Source organism: Rhinatrema bivittatum, chromosome 5 (genome assembly GCF_901001135.1).
Source record: "Rhinatrema bivittatum chromosome 5, aRhiBiv1.1, whole genome shotgun sequence".
Lineage (NCBI taxonomy): Eukaryota > Metazoa > Chordata > Amphibia > Gymnophiona > Rhinatrematidae > Rhinatrema > Rhinatrema bivittatum.
The window spans coordinates 372,155,048-372,180,521 of record NC_042619.1 but is presented as its reverse complement, the minus strand read 5'-3'; the positions used below and the strand labels follow the sequence as shown (position 1 = coordinate 372,180,521).

General features: G+C 46.6%; 1 protein-coding gene across 1 annotated transcript in view; it reads left to right on the top strand.

Annotated features, from left to right (window-relative positions):
- The window catches only part of AFF3 (AF4/FMR2 family member 3), an 862,899-nt gene that overhangs the window by 343,361 nt on the left and 494,064 nt on the right, over window positions 1-25,474 (top strand). The window contains exon 10 of the mRNA XM_029603314.1: window positions 11-219. Within this exon, the coding sequence (XP_029459174.1) occupies window positions 11-219 (209 nt within the window). The remainder of the gene's footprint in view (window positions 1-10; window positions 220-25,474) is intronic.

The window sequence follows — 25,474 nt, the reverse complement described above, 5'->3', positions numbered from 1 at the left end:
ACATCCACAGGTTCATCCCCTTTCCAGCTGGTTTATGGACACCAACCTTTGCCTCCACTTCCGCTGTCCATTGCATCTCTGGCAGCACAGGCAATTGCTCAAGAATTACATCAACTGTGGCAAAATACTCAACAGCTGCTCAAACAGGCTGCCCAGAGATCAAAAAAGGCATTTGATGCCCATCACTGCACAGCACCCCAGTTTCAACCTGGGGATAAGGTATGACTCAGCACCAAATGTATTCACCTTATGTTGCCCTCAGATGCTTTGTTCCTAGGTATATTGGCCCCTTCCCAGTGTTACGCCGTCTGGGACCCAATACCTATGACTCCAGTTGCCTTCCTTGCTCAAGAGTCACAATGCCTTTCACGTTTCCCTACTAAAGCCTCTGATTCTCTCTGGCTTTTCGAAGAAACTACCGGATCCCTTACCGTTATCCTCTGAGGCTGATGTCACCTACCAAGTCCGAGACGTTCTAGACATCAGGAAACATGGTACAAGATGGGAATGCCTCCTATCTTGGGAGGACTTTGGGCCACTAGAGAACAGCTGGGAACCCATGGCCAATATCCTGGTCAAGGATCTCATTCGGCAGTTCCATGCCAAACATCCTCACAAAGCCAAACCCCCGGAAAGGGGCCTTAAAAGGGGGGGAGGGTACCGTTATGCCCGTCGGTCGCAGACAGCTGCGACCAAGTTTACTTACTTCCTGCACCGCTCTCCTGCCCTCCCCGGGCTTGCTCGTGGCACAGGCCAGCTTCCACCGCTGCATTCCCCGGGACTCCTCGTGGCGGCCTGGATGCCGCCGCCACCCATGACGACTTTGGGCCTTCCTAGGCGCGCACGCACGCCACCAGGCCTTCCTTTGAAGCCTCTTCAGCGGGAACCTCGGGGGTGTCCTGTTTGATGATGTCATTGACCTGTGTATATAAGCTCCACCTTCGCCCTCAGCTAGTAAACTTGGCAACAAGTTCCGTAAGTCTCTACAACTCCTGCTCTCGTGTCCTGTGGCTACGCTATCGGGCTCGTGGTCTTGTATTCTGTTTGCTACCCACTCCTCAAGGGCCAGTGTGTGCACCTAAGGGGACTTGCTCTCCTGGCCTACCCCACTTCTTGGGCTGGCTCTGCGCCTCCTGAGTCCTATCCTGCAGGCTCCCCCACTTCTCGGGATTATCCCTGAAACAGCTCTGCAATCCGTGAGTTCTACAATAGGGCTTTCCCACTCCTTGGGGTTGCGCCTGTGTTCTGGGCAAGACTGTCTGCGCCTCCCCGCTCCTCGGGGCCACACCTATGTGTTACTCAAGATACTGCCAGAGCTTCCCCACTCCTCGGGGCAGCGTCCCCGTGCTTCACTGTGACTGTTAATGCCTCTCCGCTCCTCGGAGTTGCGTCTATGTGCTATACTGAGACTGCCTGCATTCCTCCGCTCCTTGGGGCTGTGTATACGTCACCAGTAGAGGCCTGGCTTGGGCTTCCCTACACTGCAGGTTGGCCTACATAATTTCATCGACATCCTTAATGCTGCGCAGCTCCACCCCTTGGGGTTGCCTCTCGAGAGTACCTCCTGCACAGCCAGCCTCACGCCTCCCACTCTGTGGTCTGTCTGGCGCCTTCCTCTTCGGGGTCTCTATCCAGGTATTGTCTCCAGTCTGCCTCCCTACTGGGATATTCTTCTGGCTCCTCGGGACCTCTCCACAGCTTCGCTCAGAGCTCCCTGCTGTGCCTGTCCTCATCTCCCAAAGGTGCAGACCTGTGGGGCCCCTCCCCACAGGTGGCAACAACTCGCTTCTTGGGCCAAGGGCCCATATACCCTCAAATCATAACAGTTGTCTTTTGGTGTCAGATCGAATTTTTGCTATAACTCTTGAAAGGATATCATATGTCCATCTGTACCTAACACCTTTAAAATTCCACAAAGTAAAAACCTTATACTGAGTTCCTGGCAAAACTTGTTGATTACCATGAAGCGGTAGGTAAGGATAGATTATGGAGGAATGTCCCAGCTGTTCACCAAGATTCTGCCATGTTTTTTGCACCATCTAGAAAAAGTCCCCAACTTTGACAGAAGATTGTAGATCTGCATATCTTGCATGCAATAAAAAGTAAAGATGCAATTGAGAAGCTACAGTAAGTGCCTCTCTATATCTAAGGGAACATAGTATTCCACATCCCAAAGCCAATCTTTAAGATGTTAAAATTGACATGCCCAATTATATCTCTCTAAGGCCTGGATTTATCAAACTGCACTAAATATTGTATGTGATAGAAAAAGGGGCATATTTTATGGTAATAGGCAGTTTATCACAATTTGTACTAATACCTTTGTGAAGAGCTAAGTTACTGTAAATTGCAATAACTTTTTCACACTTTGAGATAAGTGCTAGAATTGTGGTATTTCCTACATGCAACCACTGGGGGACCATGTTTATTGTGTGTGTGGGGGGGGAGAGAGAGAGAGAGAGCTATAATGCTTTTACCCTAGGTAGGTATTTATATCTCTATGGGAGGCCCACCTAGTAACTCGAGGTAAGATTTAAGTATTAGTGCACTAAATATTGCATGTGATAGAAAAAGGGGCATATTTTATGGTAATAGGCAGTTTATCACAATTTGTGCTAATACCTATGTGAAGAGCTAACAGCTCGATCCAGTAAAGTGTGCTCCGTCGGAGCGCACTGTCACCCTGCTCTGGACGCGTGTTTTCCCTTACCCCTTATTCAGTAAGGGGAGGAAAACACGCGGCCCACCCGCGGCACCTAATAGCGCCCTCAACATGCAAATGCATGTTGATGGCCCTATTAGGTATTCCTGAGCGATCCAGTAAGTAAAATGTGCAGCCAAGCCGCACATTTTACTCTAAGAAATTAGCGCCGCCCAAAGGTCGGCGCTAATTTCTTCCGGCGCCAGGGAAGTGCACAGAAAAGCAGTAAAAACTGCTTTTCTGTGCACCCTCCGACTTAATATCATAGCGATATTAAGTTGGAGGTCCCCAAAAGTAAAAAAAAAGTAAAAAAAAAAATAAAAAAATTTTGAATTCGGCCCGCGGCTGTCGGGCCGAAAACCGGACGCTCAATTTTGCCGGCGTCCGGTTTCCGAGCCCGTGGCTGTCAGCGGGCTCGAGAACCGACGCCGGCAAAATTGAGCGTCGGCTGTCAAACCCGCTGACAGCCGCCGCTCCAGGCCAAAAGGAGGCGCTAGGGACGCGCTAGTGTCCCTAGCGCCTCTTTTTCCTCGTTTGCACCGCGTCGCCTAATTTAAATACTGGATCGCGCGCACCGGCGAGGGGCCGGTGCGCGCGCCGGGAGAGCGGGCGTTAGTCCGCTCTCCCACGGACTTTACTGGATCGAGCTGTAAGTTACTGTAAATTGCAATAACTTTTTCACACTTTGAGATAAGTGCTAGAATTGTGATATTTCCTACATGCAACCACTGGGGGGGACCATGTTTATTGTGTGTGTGTGGGGGGGGGGGGGAGGGAGAGAGAGAGAGAGAGAGAGAGAGCTATAATGCTTTTACCCTAGGTAGGTATTTATATCTCTATGGGAGGCCCACCTAGTAATTCGAGGTAAGGTTTAAGTATTAGTGTAGGGGGTTAGGGGCTACTTTGACATTCAAAGTGAGATGTACAAATCTTGTGAAGAGAGCACTGTTCTGTCTGTACATCTCACTTTGAATGTCAAAGTGGCCCCATCCCCCTACGCTACTACCTAAACCTCACCTCGAGTTACTAGGTGGGCCTCCCATAGAGATATAAATATCTATCTAGGGTCCGGGCATCATGGCTAGGTTTCTCTCTCTTTCTCCTTCTCTCTCATAGCTAGGCTAGGTCTCCAGGAGCTTCAGAACAACTAAAACCAGCATGGGCAACAACATACTAGCAAGCTATTGCATGGCTTAACACTACCTGAAAAAGGTGTAGTTAAAGCCATGCAATAAGGCTTCGCAAACCAGCCCACTCCTGCTCTTTTCTGATTTGCATCACACCATATGTTATGGTGCTATCACATGATGCGTTAAAGGTGTTTTCACATGTGTTAATGGCTCTTTTTGCATGCAAAAGCGCCTTATACCATTTTGATAAATTAACCTATAAATTTGGGAGCCCAATAGCACCACCATATTGGTTGGCTTATTCTCAGCTGTAGTTTGCACACCTGCCTCAAGAATTTAGATAAAGTCTGATATATCACCCAAAGATCCCTTTTGAGAATACACAATGGCAGTAAGCAATATGTATAGCCATTTCAGAAAAATGACCATTTTAAATAAATTAAACCTTCCAACTAAAGATGAGGGAGAGTTTGCCAATGGTGTAATTTAGCCTTCATCTGTATATCTAGGGTGGGATATTAAGTTGATAAAGGTTAGTAACATCTAAAAGGAGAATATTCCCTAAATACCATATAAATGATCTTGGAATAAACACTCACTTATCTTTAAACTTCACTTATCTTTAAACTTGCTCCTCCCCTCCAGCAAGTTTAAAGATACGTGCCCAATTGATCTATTCATATGTCAGGTAAAATTCATGAACAAAGGATGCTGATAAGATGCTGAAGTCTTTGTTCCAAGAGCATTTATATGTTGGGTAGAATAGTTGAAGAAAGGATGCTGTTAAGATGCTGAAGTCTCCGTTCCAAGAGTATTTTATAAAAAAATATTTGCATAAAGAGTGACAATGCCATTTAATTGAAATTCATATAAGAAGAAATCAATCGGTTCGATAAATTCATATAAAGAGTGGCAGTGTCATTTGATGGGAATTTACACATTAGAAACTGAATATAAGAGGTAAAAATCTTTTAAAAAATAATAATAAAAATATAAGAGGCCTGATTGACAAACTGAAGAGTAGTAAATCACCTGGATCAGATGGTATACACCAAGGGTTCTGAAGGAACTAAAAAATGAAATTTCAGACCTATTAGTAAAAATTTGTAACCTATCATTAAAATCATCCATTGTACCTGGAGGATATCTAATGTAACCCCAATATTTAAAAAGGGCTCCAGGGGCGATCTGGGGAAACTGCAGACCAATTAGCCTGACTTCAGTGCCAGGAAAAATAGTGGAAAGTGTTCCAAACATCAAAATCACAGAACATATAGAAAGACATGGTTTAATGGAACAAAGTCAGCAATGCTTTACCCAAGGCAAGTCTTGCCTCACAAATCTGCTTCACTTTTTTGAAGGAGTTAATAAGCATGTGGATAAAGTGAACCGGTAGATGTAGTGTACTTGGATTTTCAGAAGGCATTTGACAAAGTTCCTCATGAGAGGCTTCTAGGAAAAGAAAAAAGTCATAGGATAGGTGGCGATGTCCTTTCGTGGATTACAAACTGGCTAAAAGACAGGAAACAGAGAGTAGGATTAAATGGACAATGTTCTCAGTGGAAGGGAGTGGTCAGTGGAGTGCCTCAGGGATCTGTATTGGGACCCTTACTTTTCAATATATTTATAAATGATCTGGAAAGAAATACGACAAGTGAGGTAATCAAATTTGCAGATGAATCAAAATTGTTCAGAGTAGTTAAATCACAAGCAGATTGTGATAAATTGCAGGAAGACCTTGTGAGACTGGAAAATTGGGCATTGAAATGGCAGATGAAATTTAATGTGGATAAGTGCAAGGTGATGCATATAGGGAAAAATAACTCATACTATAGTTGCACAATGTTAGGTTCCATATTAGGTGCTACCACCCAAGAAAGAGATCTAGGCGTCATAGTGGATTACACATTGAAATCGTCGGTTCAGTGTGCTGCAGCAGTCAAAAAAGCAAACAGAATGTTGGGAATTATTTGAAAGGGAATGGTGAATAAAATGGAAAATGTCATAACGCCTCTGTATCGCTCCATTGTGAGACCGCACCTTGAATACTGTGTACAATTCTGGTCGCCGCATCTCAAAAAAGTTATAATTACAATAAAGAACGGAATAGAGAAGGGCAACCAAAATGATAAGGGGAATGGAATAGCTCCCCTATGAGGAAAGACTAAAGAGGTTAGGACTTTTCAGCTTGGAGAAGAGATGGCTGAGGGGGGATATGATAGAGGTGTTTAAAATCATGAGAGGTCTAGAACAGGTAGATATGAATCGGTTATTTACTCTTTTAGATAATAGAAAGACTAGGAGCACTCCATGAAGTTAGCATGTGGCACATTTAAAACTAATCGGGGAAAGTTCTTTTTTACTCAACGCACAATTAAACTCTGGAATTTGTTGCCAGAGGATGTGGTTAGTGCAGTTGCTATTGCTGTGTTTAAAAAAGGATTGGATAAGTTCTTGGAGGAGAAGTCTATTACCTGCTATTAATTAAGTTGACAGCCACTGCTATTACTAGCATCAGTAACATGGAATAGATTTAGTTTTTGGGTACTTGCCAAGTTCTTATGGCCTGAATTGGCCACTGTTGGAAACAGGATGCTGGGCTTGATGGACCCTTGGTCTGACCCATTATGGCATGTTCTTATGTTAGACCCGTGATTGTAACAACTGGTTATTCAGATTCTGCAATATCAGATTCCTTACCAGTACTGAGGTCTTTTCCTCTTTCAAAAAATTGTTTTGGTTGTGTAAAAATAAAAAACAAAAATAAAAAACAATATTTTAACTGTTAAATATATATAAGGTGGACACTCATAAGAATATTTGGTGGTTCAATCATACTAGTTAATTTGTTTTTACACCATTTACAGTGCCTCAAACATGCTGCTACATATAATTGTTTTGCTGAGATGTTTATTTTTACGTTTATTCATTATAGTTGATATGTAAGTTTATTTATTTTTAAGCTTAGTCGTTATTGTAGATTTATTTCAAGTTTAGTTATACTGTGCACACTAAGGGTCGGGTTTTAAAAGCTCTATGCATATAAATCGCCTTATGCGCACCGGGTCTATTTTATAAAGGCCCGGCGACGCGTAAAGCCCCGGGACGCATCTAAGTCCCGGGGCTTGCAAAAATGGGTGGTCCAGGGGCGGGGCATGGGCGGGGCCTTCTGGGGCCAGAGGCTTCCGACACAGCTGCCATTTGCCGCTGTGTCGGAGGATCGCATGCCAGCAGGATGCCTCCAGGCAGGCGCAAAAGGTTTAATAAAAATTTGGGGGGATTAGAGTAGGGCTAGGGGGGGAAAGTTAGGGGAAGGGGTGGTAAGGTTAGGTTAGGGGGAACGGGGGAAGCCTGCGGGTGTTGGCTTGCGCAAGATGCACTAGTGTGCACCCCTTTGCGCATGCCAACCCCTGATTTTATAACTTGTGCGTGCTAGAGCGCAAGTTAAAAACTCAGGCCTACATTCGCAGAATGATGAATCCCATAAAAAAGGGGGCGGGGTGAAGGGGGTGCGGGCCTGAGAAAGGCTGCAGCCATTTGCACCGCGGCGGTGCGATTTCGCCAGCCACTTTGTGGCTGGCTGCAGCCTTTCCTGTGAATAGCGCCACTGTAAACGGTGGTGCTATTCGCTGCACTACTGCCGGCGATAATGTTTCTCACATTATCGCCGGCTGCGGTGCCACGGCTGACTCCTCCGCCTCCCCGCCCCGAATCCTCCCCTCCAGCTAATTTGCATTATAGCGCATGCTAAAAGGCGCTTTTCACATGCAATATAGCCTTATCGCGATAAGGCCCTAACACATGCCATAACGCTTTGAAAACTAACTAAAATTGTTAATGTGCCACTGATCTCTGATTGTATGGTGTCATTCAAACATATTATACTTCATTTTGGGTGAATTTCTTATTAAAAAAGCTGGTAATAAATCCAAATAATAAATAAATGTATTCAGCTAAATGAATATTGGTATTAGTTGTTTAAGTTATCCAACTGAGGGTCTCATTTACCAAGCATTTTTCCCATAGACACAGAATGGGAGAAAAGTAAACTAGGCCTTAAGTTAACTCCACCCTGGAAAACCTCCAGTTTATCCAAATAACATTTATCCATTTACAGAGGCCAGATATTTAATCTCAGGATTTGTACGGCTAACTCAAAAGTTACCTAGATAAATCCCTTTATATATGGATATCTAGGTGCTCAAATGTAGGTCTGCAATTCATTCAGCTATATTTAGATGACTATGTTAGATGCATAACACTGAAAATCTGCATCAGGTGCCTATCGTTTTTTCCCTATCCTAACTCAGATCTATAGCCACTAACTTTAAAGGCACCTAAATTTAGGTGCTCAACCCTAGTCAGTTTTCAAAGGAACCAATTTACGTGCCTAACTCCCAAAGTTAAACACCTAAACCCTTTGAAAATTGATCCGTATGTTAACTCAGGATCCAGCTGTTGTATTTTAAAGCAAACATCAGAAAATTAATGACACTTGATTTTTTTTTTTTTTTTTATAATTGCAGGATGCTCATCTTGGAACTTCTGGTCACAGCAGCCAAAGTAAGAATTGTTGTTGTTTCATAAATAGTAAAGTGATGTGTTTTCCATATGAGGCCACTTAGATATGCAGAAATAAAGGTCAACAAACAAGTTACATGCAATATATTTTTTTCGGAATCATCATAATACATCTGTGACTAGTTTTTGAGGGTTAAACTTCCCATACTACTTGTACTGACCTGATGTTGAAATGCAGAGGCCAATATTCAAAGCCATTTGCAAGTTAAAAGGCGAGTTTCGAATATTCCTCATATGAATCTAGCAAACCTTTTGCTTGATAAATCATTATCTGGTTTAAGATTTAGCCAAAAAAGTAAGGAATGTGTTGGAGGCATTCTGGGGCAGGGACGAGTTAGCTGAATAAATTATCCAGCTAACTTCAATATTTGGAATCAGCCAAATAAGTTATTTGGCAATCTCCAGACATGGCAGAGAGCAGGTCTAAAGTTATTTGGGAACATGTTCCTGGATAACTCTAGCCTTAAATGGCTAGAGTTATTTCATACACGGACTTGATTATTCACAATATCTATTTATTTAAGTCATCCTTTCATATTATATTATTTAACCGATTACTTGCAGACTATTTACGCTACCAAAGTTCCTTGTAAAACGTGAACACGAATAATGTTATAATAATATTATATGTTTGTTAAATACTATTGTTACTTTCACTGTTCCTTGTAATAATGTTCAATAGTTGATTGTTATTGTTCTATGTTCTATGTAAAAAAACCCCAGTCTAATCTACCAGACCAGGGCAACCTTTTCGTTACTTGTAAACCGGACTGATTTGTATTGCATACAGGAATTCCGGTATATAAAAATTAAAAATAAAATAAATAAATATTTGAAAAAATGTAGACTGTTAAGTAGCAATGTCCTTTTAAAAAATAAAGAGTTGGAGTGCGGGCCTAGCAACCCAAATCTATGCCCCAGCTCAATGTTCCAAACTAGTTGCCTGCCAGTCCAAGACCCCCCTACCCCCCAAACTCCTCCAGGAATTAGAAAAAAATGAGGGGGAGGAGCAAGATGGCAGATGCCTCCTAACTTGTTGCAGCTGGTCACTCAATCAAATTTCACCTTTCAATTTAAATATTTGCTTATTGCTTGGGAGTTTGAAATGGTGAAACAGAAGGGATAGCAGCGTATCTTACCAGTTAAGCTGTTGGTGGTTGTTCTCTCTGGTCTGTCAATCACTTTGTCTGCCACAGCAAAGGACAGTTGGGAGACTCTGGAGCTGGACTTTCTTGGCCCTAGTTATGTCATTGAGCCCAGAGGAAAGGAAAATGCCATCGGGGCCAGAACTGAGAGATTCTGGAGATATCAGGCAGGAATGGTCCCTCCTTGAAGATGTCAGTGTGACTGTAGAAATGCCTGGGTCACAGATGGAGCCCTGTGAAATAACTGTGATAGTAGCGATGGAGACCTTGGCGTACCTCTAAGGTGCTCTAGTTAGAGGAAATGGAAACTCCATTATCAAATCAGTGAAGCAAGGAGTGGGGGAAATGCAGGTACTGTTTACTTGGAAAGGCCACAGGTCTTCTCCCTTGAAGCTATTTGGTTTGCTATAGAGGGGGTAAAGAAAGGTTTGTCCACCCAAATGTCTAAAATATCTTTGAGACATCAAGAATTTAATTGAAAACTATTATTTTGTGAGAGGATTGTGGAAGAAAATAAGAAAATGAGTCAGTTGGAACAGAAGGTGACTCAGTCTCAGACTAATGAATCTATATTGGTTAAAGATAATACTTTCCTGCACCACAAAATGGAGATCTTTGAGAATAGTATGAATTCTAAGAAAAACACCTTAACACATGCAAAAAGCACCATAACGCATGGAGCAATGCTAATTTTTAAAAGGGGTGGAGTCGGGGATGGGATCTTTGTAAAAGTGGGCTGGCTTTGCAAAGTGCGAAGCCATAATCATTGATATCACACAATTTTAATGTTGAAAATAACTACACCTTTTTTCATTGTGATATGCCCATAATGCAAATTATGCAAATTATGCAAATTACAATTTCTTTGCAAATTGTGTTTTGGGCATTCTTAGGCTGGGGAGGGGCCTGAGATGGGGCGGGGATTGGGGGAAGGGCCTGAGATGTGAGAGAGAAGGGAAGGTGGAGAGAGAGAGAGAGAGGGAGAACCAGCCTCTGGGGGTGGCACCGTAGTAAGCAGCTATATATGCTACTATCGGAGGCGCACCTAGTAACTTGAGGTGAGGTTTAGGTAGTAGGGTAGGGGTTAGGGGCCACTTTGACATGCAGGGTGAGATGTACAAACAGTACAGTACACTCTTGTGAAGATTTGATGTCCTACAGAGTGAGGAAACTCACACAACGATAAGATTTGTACAATGTTCTCTCAACCTAGCTTGATGGACTTGTACAAATCTCATCGTTGTGGAAGTTTCCTCACTCTGTAGGACATCAAATCTTCACAAGAGTGTACTGTTCTGATGTACATCTCACCCTGCATGTCAAAGTGGCCCCTAACCCCTACATTACTACCTAAACCTCACTTCGAGTTACTAGGTGGGCCTCCTATTGTAGCATAAATAGCTGCTTATTATGGTGCCACCCCCAGCGGCTGTCTCTCTCTTTTGAAGATTGGCAATACGGCCCGCGCGCAGGAGGTCGCTCCCGGACCCCTGCTGGACTTTTGGCAAGTCTTGTGGGTGTCAGGAGGTCCCCCCCCCCAAGCTGGCCAAAAGTCCCTGGGGGTCCAGCAGAGGTCCGGGGTGATCTCCTGCACGCGTGACGTCGGGACCCAGGAACCAAAATGGCGCCGGCGCTACCTTTGCCCTGTCACATGATAAGGGCAAAGGGCCACCGGCGCCATTTCTCTCAACGCAGTCATGGCCAGAGAAAGGGAGATCGCGTCGGGACCCCCCCACTGGACCCCAGGTAATTTAAAACATTTTGGGGGGTTCGGGAGGGTGGAGGATTTGTTCTAAAGGGTCGGGGTGGGTTTTAGGGTTCTTTTGGTGTGCCGGTTTTCCCGCCCTCCCCCGATTTACGATTTTTAACGATTTCTTTAAAAAAAAACAACACGACGTTAAGATTTCCCTCCCCCCCCAGCCAAAATCGATCGTTAAGACGATCGATCACACGATTCACACCCCTAATGTTTATTAACTCCTTCAAAAAAGTGAAGCAGATTTGTGAGGCAAGACTTGCCCTGGGTAAAGCCATGCTGACTTTGGGAATAGCCAGTGCTATTAATTGCATTAGTAGCATGGGTTCTTCTTAGTGTTTGGGTACTTGCCAGGTTCTTGTGGCCTGGTTTTGGCCTCTGTTGGAAACAGGATGCTGGGCTTGATGGACCCTTGGTCTGACCCAGCATGGCAATTTCTTATGTTCTTATGTTCTTAATACCAATGTACTTTACAGCAATACAAGCTACTGAAAATATTGCTTCCCTTAACCCTTAAAAGCCAATAATAAAAATGTATTGCCTACAATTTTGTTGACTTTTATTTCTATACAACAGTAATATAGATGTCAGAAAAAATACACAAAAATGAATGTGACAGAAATACACAGGCCACTGAACTCTAAACCAAACAAGAAACTTGTTTTGTGTTTTTCCATTTGTAGGTTACAAATACACTTCCACACATTTGTATCTAGTGGGCAATCATCATGCATTGTGTGGGGGGAAGAGGGGTTCTTTATTTTGAGTGTAACCCCTAGCGGGGTGTTTAGTCCCAAGGGCACACAAACTTATTTATTTCTCTTCAGGGGCTGCTCCGGCTAGCAAATTTACTCCCATGCTTGACTCATAATCCCTGGGTGGGGGATTCTTTTAAGGAGGGAAAGCTCTGGCTTATGGCCCAGATGATGTTGTGCTGCTTCCAGTCTGTGTGTAGACTGTAGGTGCATTTCATGAGGTGAGAGGCTGTGATAAATCAGACAGGTCCAGGGTCTGGGTGTTAAAATAATGTTTACTGATGGGTAATCATTAAATTAAGTCCATTTGTCCAAAAGAGTGAAGATACATCTGACCATTGGTGCAAGTGTATTTCTATGTAGGTAGGTGTCCTTTTTATTCAGGGATCTTGGTAGAGACCCACAGTGATATTTTTAATACGCAAAGCTTACCCAATGGCTATACGGGAATCCTAGTGAAGAGGTCCCCAGTTTCATCGCATAAAGTCTTACCTTAGGTCATCTTCTCCTGGGATACCCAGCACCTCCTGGTCCCATGGTAGGGAGATCTGGTTGGGATCTCCCAATTTTATTCTTCCTTCCATAGTTGTTCTTTCAGGGGGACTTTTCGTGGGGAAAAGTCAAATAGGATCAGGCTAGTTCTCAGTCCTGAAATCTCTGTGGGGAGGGGGATACAAAAAACCTCCCCTCGCTGTTTGTGTTCAAAAAATACCTTTTAAGTTAAGACTGGATACATCTCCTGCCTTCACTGTCTCTCGAGCAGCAGGATCCATCACTGGTGTTTGCTCACGTAAGGCTTAGAGAGGACTCACAGGTCATTGGTCCTCTGGTGTGAGCCCTTTTGTCCCAAAAGGGTATCAGGCAAAAAAATCTGTCTCTCTGTAACAGGCCAATACAGTAAGGACGCGGTAGAAAGAGTGCGGTAGTGCCGGGCGCACCCTCGTTTGCCGCGCGCACAGTTCGGATCACATACCGCTCGATACAGTATTTAAATGGCATGCAAATGCAAGCCACGTCCAAAGCGCGTCCAAGAAGCGTCCATGAAGCGCAATCCATTTTACTGTATAGAGCGCTATACTGCGCCTATACAGTAAAATGGGTGCGCTGGTACCGGTCATTTCAAATGTCATTTCAATGACAGGTACCAGGAAGTGGATGGTTCTCCTACGCTCGGGCATCAGAGATTGCCAGTCCTCTCTTCCCCCCTCCCGAAGCAAGGCACAGGGCGAAAATCGACTCGACATGTTATTAAGAAAATAGAAATTGTAACTAAAGTAAACTTACTGCATGCTTCCAGTAGCCCCAGTCCTCTCTCCCCTCCTCCCGAGGCGCCCACCGCGGCTCCCCTGCCTCCCAGGGGCAGCCGGCGGTGAAAACGGCTTCCAGCAAACCCGCCAGCGAAGGTGCATGAACGCACGTCCAATTTGGGCGCTCAAGGCACCTTCGCTGGCTTGAGCGCCCATAAGGGACGAACAAGCGGTGCGAGCTCATCATGCCAAAAAAATTGCACCGGCAGGCAACTGGAAGATTGCCAGAGTGGCGGAGCCAGGGCCGGGGGGGGGGGTGCGCGGGAGGGGGCGGCGGCTCCCCTACTTTTCCTGCATGCGGGGTAGCTCCGGCTTGCCTGCCTGCCTGCCTCCCTCCGTTCCGCCGCTCACTGCCTTCCCAGCGCCATCTTGCAGCTTGTGACGTCACCCCTGACCCTTGAGCACCCAAACGCCGGTGAAGGTGCATGAACGCACGTCCAATTTGGGTGCTCAAGCAGCGAAGGCCTTCCAGTTGCCTGCCGGTGCAATTTTTTTGGCATGATGAGCTCGCACCGCCTGTACGTCCCATTTGGGCGCTCAAGCCAGCGAAGGTGCCTTGAGCGCCCAAATTGGAAGTACAGGCGTGCGTTCATGCATCTTCGCCGGTGGGGGCTGCCCGATCCGCCTCGCGGAGAGCGCCCAATCCGCCCCGGGCTGCTGAAGCGTGAGAAGGAATGCTGAAAGAGAAAATGGACAACATGAGCCAAAGCGGAAGAAGGAATGCTGGAGGAGAGAGTGAAGGGTTGTGAACCAAAGCGGGAGAAGGCATGCTGATAGAGAGTGAAGGACGTTTGTGAGTCAATGCCCCTGTCAGCGCGGGCCCATACGGGAGACCGGCACCCATGGACGTGGCCAGGGCATGTGAGTGGGGGCTGGGGGAAAGTTTGCCCGTGAAATTTCACGGGCAAACTTTACCGCCTACCCTCTAACGCAGGGGTAAGGGTAGGCGGTAATTTAGCAGGTTAAAGACGCGGCTAAACTGCAGGTTAAAAAGGCGATAGTCGGGGTGCACATTACTGTATGGGAGGGAATAGCTAATCGGAGCGTTTACATATCATATACATGCCGCGGGCAGAAAGGGTTACCCGTTGATTTAAAGAAGCAGTAAGGATGAGTTAAAAGGGATAGTGAATCGCGGGTTGGACTTACGCGGCCAAATTGCGAGTACAAAGCGGGTTAGAAACGGGGTAATCGTGGCTGCGCTTTACTGTATCAGCCTGTAAATTAGTAAGAGAAGGACCCTCTGGCAGGGAATGCACAATGAGGTGTCACTTCTAACAGAAACTCCATTTGGGTGAAACTTGGGAGGCCTCACCAGAGTGTGAAACTGAAACATCCTTACTGTTCAAGGGCTTCCTCAAACTGATCCCAATGTGTTCTAAAATGGCTGGGCTAAATAGTGTTAAGGCATCCAATCCAAACCCTCCAGGTGGGAGGGACTGAAGAGAATGGATAGCCCATTATATTAAGGTCTTCCAGATAGGGACAGTGACATCTTGTGGCCAGACCCGGGGGGGGGGGGGGGGGGGGGGGGGAGGTCTGCCACATTAGATTTTTGAGAATTGTTTTAGCATTTCAATGCAAGGGTTGGACAGACCCTCTCTGGTCAATCAGATGTGACTGATGTCATAGATCAGTTGCATTCATGGTACAGTCAAGCTAAAGCAAAGCAAGCCAGCCGCAATCATTCAGAGTCCTAGTTGACAAAATGGCATTTATACATGTTATAAATAAAATATCAATGGTACTCATGGTTTATTTTTTTGCTGCTGATCCATGAGGGATGGAATTCCTCCTTTAGCATATGTAATTTGCAGATAAATCTTTCCACACTCATGGGAATAAGTATTAAGAGAGCAATTCTGAAAAGCCATTTACATGTGTAAATGACTACTTATGTAGGTAATCTTTTCAAATCACTGGGAAGTGCTCTTTCATATTTAAAGTACCATAAGTATGCATGTTCAGGTGCTAAAAAGTTGCAGATTTTAATAGCCCTGGCAAACTCACAAAGAGGTCTAATAACAGTAATGATGCCAGTGCCAGTTTCCTATAGCAAGCCCACTAGTACTTTGAAGTGATTCGCATCTCTTTATTGTTCGGTATTGCATTGCACATACAAAGGGAAGAAAAGAGAGCTTAATTCTCCAGATGAAATAAGTGAACTGTGAAGCCCAAATCCCCATAAACTGTAATATAATCATCTGTCAATTATTGGGTCCTCCCTTAGATTTTTTTTCACCGATAACATCTCAGAGGATTTTATGCACAGAGGATTTTAAGCTTTGAAAATCAACCCCGGGGGTTGTGCATGTAAAAGTATGAGTAAAACCTGATTTTGCATTCACCTTTACCTGTAGTTGAAGTAGGTATACTGAGCTGGAGTGCGCAAAGGATTTATGTACACGTTTGATTTTCCGAAACATGCCTGTAATTGTACATGCATAAAGTTACTCCTGCTTCAGAGAGGTTTAAACATCTGCATGTATGTCCGTGTGCATACCCACTAAACCCACACATTTTCAAAGTGGACTTAAGCATATAAGTCAGCTTTGGAAATTCAGGCTACAGACTTTGGTTAGGAAGTATTTGCAGACATAAGCCATCTACAGTAATTATAAAATTATCCTGTCTGTGCATAGTTTTGACATGAAAATTTTCAAAGCAGATGTTACAAATTACTCTCTTGGTAGATTTGTAATGTTTTACATTTATTTTACATTTTATTTTTTGAAAAGTTGCCATTTTTTATAAGATTATACTAATTGATTGATTTAATTAGTTAAGTGGATATATATAGGAGCAGTTTTTAATAGCACGTATCAAATATCCCCCTAGCAATGCTTTTTTTGACTGGTTAAAAGTACACATGCTATAGAAGCCCACAGATACATTTAGCTTTGCAGAGGAAAGCAATATTCCGACAGGCTAATTTAGCTGGGTAAATAGCTTAAAGGCAGATGTACAGAAAACACTGAGCCTTTCAATTTAGGCACCTAAGTTAGGTTCCTTAGTGAGGTTCCTATTTTCAGTGGATCTTAGGCCCCTAAGTTTTGGGCTGAAAATAGCTAACTGTAACTTTAGGCTCCTAAAACTGAGGCTCTTAATTTTAGACCAGCTATTGCTTTCCCTCAGTTTACGTTTATAAGATAGAAGCTCAGCGCTGGAAATCAGTGATAAGAGGCTTTCATTCCCCTGACTTGCCTCTGCACTTGGCCTGGCTCACTTTTAAGGTGCCTAAATGTATGCACCTTATAAAAATAGGCTTCTAAATTCATGGGCTCAATGAGAGAGAATTTTTATTTAAGAAGTTCTAGGTTCCTAACAAAGTGGATTGCAAGAAATTACAGAACATTGTGAGACTAAGAGACTGGGCATCGAAATGGCTAATGTAATTTAATGTGGACAAATACAAAGTGATGTATAAAGGGAAAAATAATCCAAACTGTAGCAAAGTGTTAAGTTCCATATTAGGAGTCATCAACCAGGAAAGGTATCTAGGCATCATCATGTACAATACGTTGAAATCCTCGGTTCAATTTGTGGTGGCAGTGAAAAAAAAGCAAACAGAATGTTAGGAATTATTAGGAAAGGAATGGAGAATATCATATGTCTACATCACTCCAAGTTGTGACTAAACCTTGTACTGCAAGAATTCTGGTTGCCTCATCTCAAAAAAGCTAAAGCAGAACTAAGAAAAGGTGCACAGAAGGGTGACCAAAATGATGGAAATATATATGACTTACCTGGTGAGAGAACTAGCAGGGCCTGCAGCACTGTTGGTGGAGCCCTCCAGGGAGAGCCATGTTGGCTATGGAGAATGGGGCAAATAGTATTATTTTTATCTTCTAGGTATTAGGGGGTGGGAACTCTCATTGGCCCAAAAGGAGACGCGTCCTTGATAGCATACCTGTATAAACTCCTAGCCAGCAGAAAGTCTCTGGGCTGGGACTGTAAGGGCTGCTCTGAATCTTTGAGCTCTTTTGGATTTCACTCCTCAGTTGCCTGGTAAGGAAACACTCTTAAATATTTTTGTTTCTCCTACATATTGTAAGGAACCCAGGTAACATTGTTTGATACCTGTTTCTGTAATTAAAGCTGTTTATAAACCGTGCCTGTTGTGTCTATCCCCTGATCAGACCCTGTGCCAGCCCCCAACCCAAAGATCCAACGACTCAAGAGCCTTAAGGCTCTACCCCAAACTTTGCTTGACTGTGGCTTCAAAAGCAGCTAAAAGGTATTGCTGCAATTTTTTTAATATACAGTTTAAAATTACTTCCTGAGAGGAAAAGGAAAATTACAGTTAGTAAGTGCTCAGCTGAGCTAAATGTTGGTTTCTTTGATTTTATTTTGTTAACTGCCACTGTTTCAACTCTCTGCTGAAGGGCGAACTACACCCTGCAGTTCATTTATCCAGTGATCCAGTATATTCCAGTTCCAGCTTTTGCTGCAAGACTTTAATACTGGTTGCTTCTTGAATTTAAAAGGAAGTTTGACATTGTTTTGGCAATGAAGGATCAGCAACAACAGATTCAGTACCTGCTGCAGCAGATAGAGGCACTACAAACCCAGTATGATGAGATAGCCCAGTATGGCAACAAAAGTGCCAGCAGCTAGAGGTTGCACACACCCTCTAAGAACAGAAGTGCCAACAGCTAGAAGTTGCACACACCCTCTAAGAACAGAACTGCAAGTAACTAGAGACTGCAGTAAGAAGGAATTATCCAGCTCGTAGTCCCTTGCCCCCAGAATTGTTTGATGGAAGCAGGGGGTGCTACTGAGGGGTTTTGCACCAGTGTGATCTGCAAACTATATCCAGAATACTTTAATGAAGAAGTCAAAAGACTGCACTGGGTATTAACGTTGCTCACAGGGGGTGGCTTGAAATTGGCCACTATCCTCATGGTACAAGAACCAAACCTGGGATGGATTTCTCTGAAAATTAAAAAAAAATGTTCTTTGATCCGCACCAAAAATACACAACAGAGAGAGGACTATTGTGACAAAGGCAAGGGGCAGGTTCTGTCCTCTCTTACATAGCTCATTTCTGCCAATTCCAAGCAGATGTGGGATGAAGTGAGGAATCCTTGTGGCACTAATTCTTTCTCAGGTTAAGGGAGGAAATTAAAGATGAGCTCACTTGAATAGAACCACCCACATTCCTAGAAGATTTAATAAAGACCAGAATTCTTATAGACACACACCTAGGCGAATGCCAAGGAGAGGAAAGAGAGGCTCTGGGATGGTCATGCTGCCCTCAGCTGAATTCTTCCCTCCCAGAAGCCAGCATCAGAGGATGAGACTCGACAACCTCAACCCCAACCTACTCCTTATGTATGTGGTGCAGGGGTCTAGGACACTTCATGGCTAGGTGTCCTCACTGTGAAGTTTGCCCATTAAATCAGCATGCCTCCTTGAATAGAGAGATCATAAGCTGTTAGTGACATGCAAACCCAAGTACCTCAAAAGAAAAATGGAGTGGGAGAATGAATAGCAAGTATTGCCTATGCAGTGCAGTCTCAAATTGCTAAGGCACAACTGGACCACATCGGAACATATGGAACAGACCCATCAAGCCTGCATCTCTGAGATGAGGGAGGAAGTAAGGACACCTTAGCAGATGTAGACCAGTCGATATAGTTCTCACAGGACAAGCAAGATGGTAGTCCTCACATATGGGTGACATCACAGGATGGAGCCCAATCACGGAAAACTTCTGTCAAAGTTTCCAGAACTTTGACTGGCCCCTACTGGGCATGCCCAGCATGGCACTAACCCTGCAGCCAGCAGGGGTCCCCCTTCAGTCTTCTTTTTTCCGCGCAGCAGTAGCCTCGCAGTAAAGGAGCTCTGCATAGATTCCTGACAGGAATTTTCCTCACGGAATTACTAAAAGTTAATTTGCCCCACAGGGGTCCCTCCTTTAACTTTTTTCAGACCGCAGTACTCCGGTAAGTTTTTACCTGTTTTCCATCGATTACCGTCGAGTTTGGCCCTCGCGGCCTACTGGCCATCGACCGTACCGCGGCTCGATTTTTTCCATGGCCATGGCGTCGGGGTTCCGTTGGTGCCCGGACTGTACTCACACCATGTCCATCACAGACCCCTATAAATAAAGTCTGTGTTATGTGTCTAGGACGCGAGCACGATGTCTTGACTTGCACCAAATGTGCCCTAATGACACCAAAAGGTCGCAAGGCCAGAATGGAGAAGATGGAACTTCTCTTCCGTGCTCAAACCCCGACTCCGTCCATTGCATCGACGTCATCAGAGCCGGCACTGTCAACTTCACACCAGCATCGACCACCGGCCAGTGACCGCCCGGCATCGATGACTTCTCGGCCATCGACACCTTCTACTTCCCCTCAAGACCGAGGGGATCAAAGGGAGAAACATCGCCATCGGCACCGAAAGACTCAGACCATTGAGGGAGCAAAATCATCGACCTTGCCATTGTCCAAGCCGCCGTCGAAGAAACCCCGTCCAGAAAAGGCACCGACCATTTCTGCGACCGGATCACTGAGACAACCCTCACCCGACAGGGGATCGGGAGCCGTGACGCCGCCTTTAACAGTGGTCCCTCCGGCTATGCCGCTGCCTCCTTCTCCTGTTCCGGAGTCGGGGCTGCTTGCTCCAGGTCTCCGAGAAGAACTGGACCGGATGGTTCAGGAGGCCATCGACAAGGTGATGCAACGACTTCAGGTTCCTCCTGCACCGACACCGGTACCGATTGCGGAACCATCCCCCGACCCGATTCCGGCAGCATTGGCACCGCTGCTCTCCAGGATGGAAGTGCTCATTGCCGCTCTTCCACCGATGGATCCTGGGTCCCCGATGGTGCCGGTGCCCTCCCCACTTACATTATCATCGGGAGGAGAAACACCGTTCCGCATCCCTCCATCGGGAGTTCTGCCTCAGCCATCGATGCCGATACGTCCCTCACCACCAATCCAACCATCAGTGCCGATACGTCCGTCGGTGCCACGAGTCATCAATCGATGTCCTCGATGCCTGCGCCGGTGCCTTTGATGCCATCATCGGTGCGTCCGATAATTCCTCCGATTCCTTCGGAGCCTATACCAGGACCTTCAGGTATTCCACCACCCTGTCCCCCTCTAATTCCTAGAGGGACAGGTGCTGATCCCTACGACACATGACACCGATGATTTACCTTCACCACCTTCACCACCTTCACCCACTGAAAGTAGAAAGCGTTCTCCTCCAGAGGACCTCTCCTTTATACATTTTGTGAAGGAAATGTCTGAATTGGTCCCCTTCCAATTGCATACTGAACAGGATGATAGGCCCCAAATGATGGAATTACTCCAATTCCTGGATGCCCCCAAGGTAATAACCTCCATTCCTATGTGGATCTCCTCAAGAAGAACTGGGAACATCCTGGCTCCATTTCTCCAGTCCACAGGAAAGCTGACACTACCTATTTGGTGCAGTCAGCTTCAGGCTTTCAGAAATCACAATTGGATCACCATTCTGTAGTGGTGGAATCTGCACAGAAGAGAGCAAAGAGGTCAAAGCCTCACTCTTCTGTTCCCCCTGGCAAGGAACAAAAGTTCCTAGATACCATAGGTCACCGAGTCTTCCAAGGGTCAATGCTCATCTCTCGGATTGCCGCCTATCAGCTCTATTTGACCCAATATAACAGGGTCATTTTTAAGCAGATACAAGACTTGTCGGACTCCCTACCTCTGCAATTTCAAGAACAGCTACAAACCCTAGTAAACAAGGGTTTTGAGGCAGGCAAGCATGATATCAGGATATCTTATGACATCTTTGATACTTCTGCTAGAGTATCTGCAGCTGCTATCTCGGCAAGAAGGTGAGCCTGGCTCAAGTCTTCTGACCTTCGCCTGGAAGTACAAGACAGGTTATCCGACCTGCCTTGTGTCGGAGATAATCTGTTTGGTGAACAGATTCAACGGACAGTGGCGGAATTTAAGGACCATCATGAGACCCTAAGACAGCTCTCTCTGATGCCTTCTGACTATTCTTCTAAGCAACCCTTCAGAAAGGACTCTAAAAAGTCTTTCTTCAGCCCGAAGAAGTCCTATCCACCTCCAGCCAGATCCCGTGCCACGAGACCTTATCAAAAACCACAGTCTCGTCAAACACGTAAACAAAAGCCACAAGCAGCTCCTCAACTAGGTTTTTGACTTCCACCTAGAGAGCAGCAGCCAGATTCCACTGCCTCACATACCAGTGGGAGGTCGATTGTGCCACTTCCACAACATATTGTTACGGTTGTGGACCCTTGGGCCGGTTGAGACGGTGGATGGAATACTGTGGGAACCCACAGGAAGCATCACAGCAGGGAGGTGGCTCTGAAGAGGCTCCAGAGAAGACTTCACCACCAGAAGCCCAAGGTCCCCCCAGGAGGAGCCTGTAGGAACCCTGATCTCTTGGACTTAGGCGGGACCCTATGTGACCAAGGATCCGGGCAGCATCCGGAGAGATGGAAGAAGAGGATGGCTGGGCCCAGGAGGATGGGAGAGTCTTCACCCTCGGAAGCCCACGGCTCCCCCAGGAGGAGCCCATGAAAACCCGAGCTGCTGGGACTTAGGAGAATCCCCTGGGCTAGCGAGTACCGGATACCTGAGGTGGTGGAAGAAGTCGGAGTCCAGGAGCGGAACCGGGTCAGAAGCCAGAAGTCAGAGATCCAAACTAAAGCCAGGGGCGGAAGCTGAAGACAGTGTCGTGGGACAGAGCCGGGTCAGAAGCCAGAAGTCAGAAGTCAATACCAAAACCAGGAGCGGAAGCTGAAGATGAGTCAGGAGACGAAGCCGGGTCAGAAGCCAGAAGTCAGAAGACAAACCAAAGCCAGTGGCAGAAGCTGGAGATGTAGTCAGGGAACGGAGCCAGGTCAGAAGCCAGAAGTCAGCAGAGAAGATCCAATGTCCAGACGCAGCAACTAGAGACTCAGGAGACCTAAGCGAACCTCGTTGCAAGGCGAGGTACAGCTGCAGCTGCCGGGTTTAAATGACCCGGCAGCATCTGACATCATCAGGATGCTGTTCCCGGCTTTTCCCCGCGCTGGCCCCTTTAAGGCTGAAGCCCAGGCGCACGCCCGCACCTAGGGGGAGGGGCCAGCCGCGGATCGGCGCCGGCGTCTCCCTTGCAGGGAGGATGCCGCGGAGGGCCGTGTCTACGGCCTGGGAGGCCGAAAGGAAGGCGTTTCTGTGGCCGGACCGACCGTGTGGCAAGTGTAGGTCCCAGGGCACGGCCCGGGACCATAACAGTACCCCCCCCCCCTCTTACGGAGGCCTGGTTTTACCTGGGTGATCCACATGGAACTGATGAAGGTTTTTATCCAGTATATTGGAAGAAGGCTCCCAGGAATTCTCCTCTGAGCCGTACCCCTCCCATGAGAGGAGGTATTCCCACCAGCGGCGGTGGAATCGAACATCCAGAACATCCTTCACCATATAGATGCCATCAGTCTCAGCCTCAGTGGTGATGGGTTCCGGAGGCTTGTCATGAAAGGTGGAGAGCACCACAGGCTTAAGCAGGGACACGTGGAACATGTTGTGAATCTGTAAGTTGGACGGTAGTCATAACCGGTAGTATACAGCCCCTACTCATTCCGCCACAGTAAATGGACCAATATACCTGGGGGCCAGGTGCATGGAAGGAACCTGTAACCGGATATTTCTAGTGCTCAACCAGACCTTGCTCCCCGGGAGGAGGTCCGGGGTCGGGCGCCATAGTCTGTCGGCGTACTTCTTCGCCTTGGCAGACGCCAACCGGAGTTTTTCTTGGGTAGAGCTCCAGAGGTTGCGCAGTTGTCGAGCCGTGAGCTGCACTACTGGTGAAGACAGCATCAGAGGTAATGGCAAGGGAGGCCAAAGGGTTTTTCCGTAGACCACCTGGAATGGAGAGAGGCTGACAGCAGAGTGTTTATGGTGGTTGTATGGAAATTCTGCCCAGGGTAATAAGGCGACCCAATCATTTTGGAGGTTTCCCACAAAGGCCCGAGGGAAGTTCTTAAGGGACCGATTAGTGCGTTCGGCTTGGCCGTTACCTTGGGGGTGGAACGCCGTGGTCAGGTTGAGTTGTACCCTGAACTTCCTGCAGAGGGCTTTCCAGTATTTTGCCGTAAACTGAGGGCCCCGATCGGAGGCTATATGCAGAGGGAGCCCATGCAGGCAGAAGACAAGTTGTGTGAAAAGGCCTGCCAGCTCTGGTGCCGAGGGTAGTTTAGCAAGTGGTACAAAATGGGCCATCTTAGAGAACCGGTCGACTGTGACACAGATCACGGTCTTCCCTTCGGAGGCAAGTAGATCCACAATAAAGTCGGTGGACAGGTGGGTCCAGGGCTCGGTAGGAATGGGCAGGGGCTGAAGGAGTCCCCAGGGGCGTCCATGTGGGGGCTTCTGCCTGGCACACGTAGGGCAGGAACGGACGTAGCTGTGGACATCCTTCTTGACTTGGGGCCACCATTAAAACTCGGTCAGTAATTCCAGGGTCCGTGCTACTCCTGGATGTCCTGCGGTCAATGAATCATGGGCCCATGCTAGCACTTTCCTATGCAGGTGAGTAGGCACCACAGTCTTGCCTTGCAGGGAGGACGCCGTGGAGGGCCGCGTCTCTGGCCTGGGAGGCCGAAAGGAAGGCGTTCCTGTGGCTGGACCGGCCGTGTAGTAAGTGTAGGTCCCGGGGCATGGCCCGGGACCGTAACACATATGGCACTCAATCACCTCAGACCAATGGGTACTGGCAATAATTGCTCAGGGTTACCATCTGAACTTTCTCTCCCTGCCTCCGGACTCCCCACCTCTACTGAAGTGGAGAACATCCGATCACTCCATTCTTCTGGATCAAGAGGTCTCCTTCCTTCTCCAGTCCAGAGCAATAGAACCCATACCATACTCGCAGCATGGCCCAGGGTTCTATTCCCGGTACTTTCTAATCCCCAAAAAATCGGGAGACGTTCGTCCTATTCTGGACCTACGGGCCCTCAACAAGTACCTATAGTTAGAGAAGTTCAAGATGGTAACCTTGGGTTCGCTTCTCCCTCTTCTACAAAGAGGAGACTGGCTGCAGGACGCATACACTCATATTGCGATAACTCCATCTCATCGCAAATACCTGAGGTTTCTAGTAGGCCCCAAGCACTGTCAGTACACAGTGCTTCCATTCAGCCTAGCGTCTGCGCCTCAAGTCTTCACAAAATGCCTTGTAGTAGTTGCAGCCTTCCTCAGAGCCCAAGGTATTCACGTCAACACCTACCTAGATGACTGGTTAGTCAGGGCTCCCACTCAGCAAGCTGCTCTATCGTCCCTCACTCTTACCTTACACATCTTAATTTCATTAGAATTTCTCATCAACTACAACAAATCCTATTTAGTCCCATCTCAAACCTTGTCGTTCATTGGGGCAGACTTGGACATCTTGCAGGCAAAGGCTTTCCTGCCTCGACAGCGAGCACTAACTCTTGTGTGTCTTGCTCACCAGCTGCAGTCTCAGCACTCTGCGACTGCACGCCAATTTCTTATCCTCCTGGGACACATGGCGTCCTCAGTCCACGTCACACCAATGGCCTGCTTGGCCATGAGACTCATGCACTGGACTCTAAGGTCACAATGGACTCAATCCATTTAGCCCCTGTCGACCGTTGTCCATGTCACCAACTCACTCCATCTGTCTCTTGCCTGGTGGAAAAATCAGATCAATCTCCTCCAGGGCTTGCCCTTCCAGGCTCCAGGCCCTCAAATCACGCTCACCACCGATGCTTCCAACCTCGGCTGGGGAGCCCATGTGGCCAATCTGCAAACACAAGGATCTTGGTCTCCAGAGGAAGCCAAACATCAAATAAATTTCCTGGAGCTTTGAGCAATCAGATATGCTCTCAGGGCTTTCCAGGATCACCTCTCAAACCAAGTCATCCTGATTCAGACGGACAACCAGGTGGCCATGTGGTACATCAACAAACAGGGAGGCACAGGCTCCTTCCTTCTGTGTCAGGAAGCTGCGCAGATATGGGCGGAAGCTCTCTCCCATTCGATGTACCTCAGGGCCACCTACTTGCCGGGAGTGGACAATGTGTTGGCAGACAAGCTGAGTCGCGTCTTTCAACTGCACGAGTGA